At 33.6% G+C, this 8531-nt stretch overlaps 1 protein-coding gene across 1 annotated transcript; it reads right to left on the bottom strand.

Moving 5' to 3' along the window:
- Nucleotides 1-4109: 4109 nt before the first annotated feature.
- Nucleotides 4110-5224, bottom strand: LOC112504851 (the record flags this gene model as incomplete). Its single annotated transcript, XM_025108812.1, has 3 exons — nucleotides 4892-5224; nucleotides 4584-4778; nucleotides 4110-4466 (listed from the first exon to the last, which is right to left on the bottom strand). Coding segments are annotated over exons 1-3 (885 nt in total), but the record flags the coding sequence as incomplete, so codon positions are not given.
- Between the last annotated feature and the right edge of the window lie 3307 nt (nucleotides 5225-8531).

Genomic DNA, 8531 nt, shown 5'->3' with positions numbered 1-8531 from the left:
CCAAATATTATATCATCTACATAAATTTGTATCAAAATAATATATGACTTCTCCTTTTTAATAAAGAGAGTTGTGTCAATGTTATCTTTCGAGAAACCTGATTATACTATAAATTCTGATAAGATATCGTATCGGGCTCTTGGTGCTTGTTCAAGACCATATAAAGCTCTGTCAAGGATATATATGTGATTCGACTTTGACTAATCCACAAAACCCTCCGGTTGAGCATAATAAACTTCTTCCTTGAGAAGACCATATAGGAATGTCGTCTTGACGTCCATCTGATACACAATGAAATTCTTGTGTGCAGTGTACGCTAGAAACATTCTTATAGCTTCAATCCGTGCTACCGGGGCAAAGGTTTCATCTTAATCAACACCTTCTTGCTGATTGTATCCTTTCGCGACGAGTTCAGCCTTATTTCTGACAACAACTCCATCTTCATCCTTTTTATTCTTGAAAACTCACTTTGTACCGATAATCGTTTTATAATTGGGACGCGGAATTAATCTCCAGACCTTTAATGCTTCAAACTGATTCAGCTCCTCTTGCATCGCAATTATCCATTCTGGATCTGCTAAAGCTTCAGACACCTTAGTTGGTTCAATATTACTAGGAAACTGGAGTAAAGACACTCATTAGCAGAGGCTGACCGAGTGCGAATAGATGCAGATGGATCACCAAAAATTTTATGTATTGGATGATCCCTGGTCCACTTTTTGCTATGAGGTAGGGGGATATAAGAACTTTGATCTGAATTTTGATCAGTATAAGCATTGGGGGAATTATTTGCAACAGGTTCAGGTGAAGGTTCAATGTTTGGAACTGAAATAGGCTGAATATTTGACTAAGGAAATGTATTTTCATCTTATACGACCGGCACATCTGGCAAATCAATATTTGAGCCCTCTTCACACTGAACTGGACAATCAGGAGTTTTCATTTGTATTTCTTCTTCACCCTCCTCTAATTCTTCTTTAGTTTCAGTCACTGGAACATCAGCAAATGGACCAGATAAATGTTGTTCGGTTTGAACATTCTTGGACAAATCATTGGACTTATTAGATTTATAATCAAAATATTCATCGTAAAAATTCTCAAACAAAGAATCTAAATCAGAAAGATTAGAATTTGAAGATTCAACGTTATCTGCTTTCCGCGAAGTGTTAATTATCAGCCCGAGTCCTGAACCGTTTTGTTCAGAAGCCACATCAATCACTTCATCGAAAGAAACGTTGACGCTCTCATTGATGATTTTCATCCKTTTATTGTAGACTCTGTATGCAGCAGACGTTTTTTAGTATCCTATGAATACTGCTTCATCAGCCTTCACAGCGAACTTACCTCTGTCCTCTTTATCATTTAAAATAAAATACCTGCAACCAAATACTCGAAAGAATTTGATATTAGGCATTCCTTTATTTATAATTTTGTATGGAGTTTTACCAAACCTTTTGTGTACAAGAGATCGGTTCTGGGTAAAACATGTAGTCGCCACAGCTTCAGCCCAAAGAAATAATGGAAGCTTAGAACAAGTCAGGAGTGTACGCGCCGCTTCCACCAAGGTTTTATTTTTCCGTTCAACGACACTATTTTGTTGCGGTGTCCGGGCTGCTGAGAAAGTATGTGTAATACCATGGGATTCTAAGAATGAGCCAAAAATATTGTTCTTGAATTCAGCTCTATTATCAGTTCTGATTTTCTGAATTGTCAGTTGTAGATTAATTTGAACAGTCTTCAAAAACGAAATAATTGTCTCAGCTACTTCGTCTTTTGACCTCAGAAAATGAACCCATGTATATCTGGAATAGTCATCGACAATGACTAGCACATACTTTTTCCAATTTATGCTTTGTACTCTCATAGGACCACAAAGATCCATATGGAGTAAATGAAGAGGACGTTCGGTATTGAACTCTGTTTTCAACTTGTGTGAAGCTTTCTTCAGTTTACTCATTTCGCATGCGCTGCACACATGGTCTTTATGAAACTTTAAGTCTGGAATTTTTTTAACCAATTTGTTCAGATTTTTGAAGTTGAGATGTGAAAGACTCGATGCCACAGCATATTTTCTTCAAGGATGCCTTGGATATCAAGCAGACTTCAATATCCACTTGTGTATTTGATAGGCCGATTGTGTAGAGGTTTGATCTCTGATTCCAGCTAGTAGCTCCTTACCATCAGAAGTACCAATGTTGCACTGGTTAGCTTTAAAACAAACTTCTAGATTTTTATCACAGAATAGACCTATATTGAAAAGATTATGTCTAAGTCCTTCGACATACGACACTTTCTTTATCATTAAGTTTCCAGAAATTACGTCACCGTATCCAAGGATAGGCGCGTATTGGTCATTACCAAATCTTACCGTACATCCAAAATATTCAACAAAATTATATAAGAGTTCTTTTCTACCAGTCATGTGCTTAGAACATCCTGAGTCTAAGAACCACACATGCCGGTTTATCTGCACAATGAATCAATTGGGTTTTGGTACCCATTTTAGAATGGGTCCTTTCATATCAGATTTTGTTTAGTGGTATACTATAAGTACCAAACCAACGCTCTTTAAATTTGATTTTCTTTGACTAAGCAGATAGAGCAAAATGCATGACATGATAAGGTTTAAAATAAGTAAAAGACATAAACATCTCATCCAATCTACACGGAGAATAATTATTTTTACTATTCTTGATATCAAACAATTCATTTACTGAATATTTGTGTACAGTATTATTCAATGTTGAATTATTTAATAAAGAATCAGCAAAACTATTCTTCTCCTGTTGATTCGATGATTTGTCTTCATCTTTCACTCTCCACACCTTCTTAAACTTCAATGAATTATCTGAAATAAAAGCAATAAAATCATCAGTTTTGTATGAATAATGAATCTTTTGTTTATTTTTAATAAGCTTCTTCTGTTTCTTCGAATCCTTTTTAGATTTATTCTTTTTATAATACCAATTCTCAGAAACAGGTTTTTTATTGAAAGTCTTTTTAAAAACTGAAGCTATTTCGGAATCCTCAGTCATTTCATTTTTGACAATAAACTGCTCATGACTGGGTAGTTTCTTCGAGAAATCAAACTGAGAAATCTCATCGTCTAAACAAGTATTTGAATTCAAGATATCAGAAAAATTGATTTCTTCATTTAAAACATTTAATTCTTCTGATTCAGAAGTGTCACTTAAAGATTTTGTACATGAAAAATATTCAGACTCAACTYGTTCCGGTTTGACTTTAGAATTTTCTAAATTTTYWATTTTATTTAGAAATTCTTGTTTTTGTTTATTAAATGAAAGCTTTTCTTCATTTAAAATTTTCTCTAACTGAACCACTTGTTTTTCTAAAATTAATGTTGGTGTATAAGGTTTTGGTTCAGCAGGTTTAGATTCAAGCTCTGCTTGTGAATAACTATGAAAATAATTTGTTGAAAGTGCAGAGACTTGTGTTTTATAGCTTTTATTTAAATTTGTATAGTCAAACGGAACTTGCATTTTGTCTTTTCTTTTTCTGTTAAAATCTTCTTCTTCTTCAACTTCATCAGAAGATTTCATAAATTTTATTTGAAACTCGAGACCATAGACAAGATATTCAAATTTATACAGGGTTGGGGTAAAATATAAAGTTTTTTCTAAACGATTCGGATTTTCATTCCCTAACCCTTCCCGAGGGTTAAAAAATCTTGTTTCAGAAGGCTTGTTTAGAAAAATTGTTTAATTAGTTTGCCCTCTCTTATATAACTTTTCTTCCTTAGCTTTCAGAGTGTCATTTAAAACTTTAATTTGTAACTCATGCTTACTGATTTTAACAATTAATTGTTCATTCACCAATTCAAAAGATTTATATTTTTTCTTTGAATCAGATAATTGATATTTTAAGATGTTGGATTTTTCATTAAAAGATTTTGATTCAGATAATAAAGATTGTGCCCAATCAAAATTTCCAGCATTTTCATCAAAAAGTTTGATGTATTTTTCTTTTTGCATTTCTAACTCTTTTTGAAAATTATTTGAACGCAATTTTTCAGATTTTAATTGTTGCTGAAAACTTTGGAGTTTAAGCATCATCTTTTGCATCTGATGTATGCATGAGTAATCCAATACCTCTTCATTTAGTTCATCATTCTCCTCTTCACACTCATCAGAAGAATCTTTTTCAGTCCTTGCCATCAGACAAATGTGTGCCACAGCTTCTGACTCCTCCTCCTTATCAGTTAGATTTAACCAATGGTCATCTTCAGCCATCAATGCCTTTCCCGCATCTCTTTGTTTTGACAGAAGAAACTTATTCTTATAATAGTCRGTATTTCTTGTAACCGGCTTTCTGCAGTTAACCACAAAATGTCCCAACTTGCCACAATTGTAGCATTTGGTATTCTCGTCTGCCACTCCTTTAATAAGCTTCTTCTCTTCAGGTTTCTTCTCGTACTTCTTTTCGTATCTCTTCTCATCATACTTTTTCTTTTCTCCAAATTTATCTTTAAACTCATATTTTGAACCCGAAGAGAATCTTTGATTATTGGAGTGCGGTTTCTTCTGAAACTTCTGCTGAAAAGCTTTGGTTATCATTGCCATTGCCTGTTTAATTTCATTCATCTCTGAGTCTGAGTCAAAACTGTCACTGTTTTCATTTGACGACTCGCTTGTCTGACTGACTTCTTTTGCTTGCTTACCACACTTGACTTTATTCTTCTTTTCAGAAACAAAGGGCAAAGGATCAGTAACTTCCTTTTCCTTTTTCTTCTTTAAATCTCTGACCTCTAAAACATCTTCCTCATTTTGTTTCAGAGTTGAATATCGATATCAGATAATGATTTATTAAATCTGATATGATTTGCATAAGGCTTCCACGCCGGTTGCAGATTACTGAGGAATTTAACATTTACTTCAATTACAGTTTTAGAAATGCCATTCTTTGTAAGCTCATTCAACATTCTGGTTAGCCTGCCATACACATCATCAAGGCTCTCACCTTCTTTAATCTTGAATTCCTCATAAGCAGTTATGCAGTTTGTGATTTTCAACTGAGTTCCTACCTTAGAACCCCTCATCATCATTTCTATTTGCTTCCACATGTTGTGACCAGAATCTTTATAACTATCAATGCTGGTATAGATTTCATTAGTCAGCGCTTGCATCATGTAAGATTTGCACAACACAGCAGCATATGCTTCTTCTTTCTCTTCAGCTGAATATTTTTCTCTTTCTTTAATCACCATTTAAACAGGTCTGCCCTGTTCAGGAATAGCTGGAGTTTCTCTTAAAATACAGCTGGTCCTTCCAATAATGATTCCAAAATCATTTCTCCCTCTTTCAGTCGTTCAATAAAGTTGAGAAATTTGTCTCTCCATTTGTTATAGTCTCCTTTGAAAAGAACTGGTGGGTTGGTATCAGTACCAATTGCCATCGCTTCTCTTGAACTCATTTTATCTGATTTCAGATCTTATGCAGTTCAAAATTTGATTCAAAGGACTAAAATTCAAAAATATCTCAAAAAGTCGCACACAGAGAATTTACACACATTCATCACTTAAAAAAATATCAACACTTAGACTTATCCGGATTAAAAGTCCGGACAAGCTTATCCGGATTGGAAGTCCGGACAAGCTTATCCAGATTGGAAGTCCGGACAACTAAGTTTGTCAAATCTAAGAAAATCGCACAGGTTATCCAGATTAGATATCCGGACAAAACACTTAGTCAAAATGTCCACAATTAACAAAACTCAATACAGACACAAAAAGTCAACAAGTCAACAAATGTAATCTGATCAAAGCAATATACGATTTAATAGTCAAACAATGAATCCAATCAACAAACAAAGTCAAACTATGTAAATCGCTTGACATATAAAGTCAAAATCCACACAAGAATAGTCAAAGTCAAAATCTGCCCACACAGATTAAATCGCACAAACCATAATACAATCAATATTAAATCAATCACAAAATCAAACATATTGACTAAATCGCACACTAAATCGCAAAAGATTACAATCGGATTAATACTAAATCGCACACAATGTCGCGGTTTAACACTAAATCGCACACAGTATCAAGCGATTTATTTCTAAATCGCACACAGAAATCACAAATTCACTAAGTCTCAAATCGAACACAATACTAAGCGGATTATCCTAAATCGATCAAGATAGTCTCCGGTTTATCTTCACGCACAAACACAATTTTAACAACCTTTCACCAAAATTTTGGATCAAAACTCGAAAATTTAAGAACTTTTGAACGAACAGAAAGTTTTCTAAAAATCCAAAAGTCCTTCAAAATTGCCTCAAAACTTGATTAATTTGCAAAATTGTGTGAATCAATTTTGATCAAAATGTAATCGCGAATCTAGTAAACCAAATTTTAACAATTAACACTCAAAAATGATGAGATTAGAGTAGAAAATTTGAAATCCGGTGAAGAACATGAAGAACACTGCGATGAACAGTGACTAAAATCCAAAAAATCGTGCGAAATTCCTTGAATTTTGTGTAATCCTTCTATATATCAACATATTTTATGAAAATTATGCAAATGTGGAATTTATTAAAGATTTAAAACGGAAACATAAAGAAAGAAGTGAACGTGTTGAAAAGGACTTCATGCTTAAGATTGAAAATCTTGAGAACACTCTGAATTCTGTCAGAAAAGATTATGATGATGATTTAAAAATTTGGAGTAAAGCTAATGAGGATTTGTTTAATAAACTTCAAGAGGTTATAAGTGAATTTCAGGTTGAGAGAAACTCTCCAAGGAATAATACTGAGACTGAGGACTTAACTGAGAAATTTCGTAAGTCTGAATGTGATATGTTTGAGTTAAAGAAGTTACTGGACTTCGAGAAGAAAAAAGTTTTGGAAACTGAGAAGATTTTAAATACTGAAAGGAATGAATTTGAGAAAGAGAAGAAAATGATGAATGATTTAGAGAAACAATTTGGTGTTGAACGTGTATCTTATGAAAATAAGATCAACTCTCTTGAGTTGAACGCTAAATTGCTTTTGAATCAAATCCCAGATTTTGAGCAGCTGATTATCTTGGAACGAGCAAAGATAGATAAAGAAAAAACGACATTAGAGAAGAATGTCTGAGCCAGAATCAGAAAATATCTGACTGCATTGCTCAAAAGCAGAAGGCTTTAAACGAAGAAAAGAAGCAATTTGTGCTTGAAAAGAGAAATACTACAAAGAAATATGCAGCTATAGCTAAAGAGCTTGCAGAAAAAAAAAGTGGTTCGACATTGCCTCTGAAAATGAGAAAAGCAGCTCAGATGAAGAGAGAAGAGAATTTGATAATTAGAAGAAGAAATTTGAGAAACTTAAGAAGGAGTTAGAAGGTAAACTCCTGAATACTTCAAAGAACTTGTCTGATCTGAAGACAAAACTTGAAACAGAACAGAAAATGAGAACTGAACTTAAAGAGAAGTATGATTTAGTTGCTATTGAACGAGACCAGCTTTTAAAGAAAGTAAAAGACTTTTCTTGTGCTCAAAGCTTAACTGGTTCTCCTTCACAGTGTAAAACTAGCTTTTATAATTGTTTCAAATCAAACAGTTATTCAAGCAACCCTAAATCAATTGTTTCTAAGAACTATTCTTGTTCTTCTAATCAGTACTATCAAGGGTACGTTATCGGATCACCCAATCATTCATTTAAAGTTAAAAGCATTTGGGTTAATAAGTCTGAATCTGTTTCGTCCCGTAATTCTATTGTTACTAATAATAATCTTCCTTGTTTTGTGAGATCCACTTCTGACTTGATAAATCTTGACAAGAAAAGGATCATGTTCTTCACATGCAAAACTACTGATTTTGTGAACAGGAGGAGGTACAATAGGTGGACTGGCGACTACAGATTTCAGAAAAGTTGGAAAGGAAATAACAGGTATGATAACAATAACTGGTATGGATCTTACTGAATCAATAATCATTCTGTTAAAAGCGCGAAAAAGAAATCATCTAACAATAATAGATGGTTTGGTAGTTACAATATCCCACAACCTGATACTAACAAAGAAGGATCCAAGTTCGTTTGGGTACCAAAAACTGTTTGATCTTATTTTGCAGGTGTGTCATTATCGCGCTGATCAGAATAACATGCCAATGATGCACAAATTCAGGGGGAGTTGTACACTGTTCAATCAGAGGCTTCTGAACAACATAGTTCAGGACCCATGCTTAATTGAATGTGGTTTCTAAACACCCAGTTTAGGGCCCGTGCTAAAAATATTTCCGTTTTTTTTTATTTTTGAGCTGAACTGAAACATTACTTAAATCTATTTTCTAGGGGGAGTCTCTAGAATTTTTGAATAAATGTTTTTCGAAAAGTGGAATTTTTTAAGGAAACAAGTACATTTTATGAAAAGGTATTTCCTGAGATTTTACTTGCGTAATTTCTCATCGAACATCACTCTAATACCTGTTTCAGCTATTCTTGAAATTGTTATTATCATGTCTCGTAAATAATATCATTTTTTGTGATAATACGCTCGTTAGTATTCAAAGTTTGTTTTCTGATTTTTTTTA

Source organism: Cynara cardunculus, unplaced genomic scaffold (genome assembly GCF_001531365.2).
Source record: "Cynara cardunculus var. scolymus isolate 2C unplaced genomic scaffold, CcrdV1 Un_Scaffold_7122, whole genome shotgun sequence".
NCBI lineage: Eukaryota > Viridiplantae > Streptophyta > Magnoliopsida > Asterales > Asteraceae > Cynara > Cynara cardunculus.
This window is presented reverse-complemented; position numbering and strand designations above follow the sequence as displayed.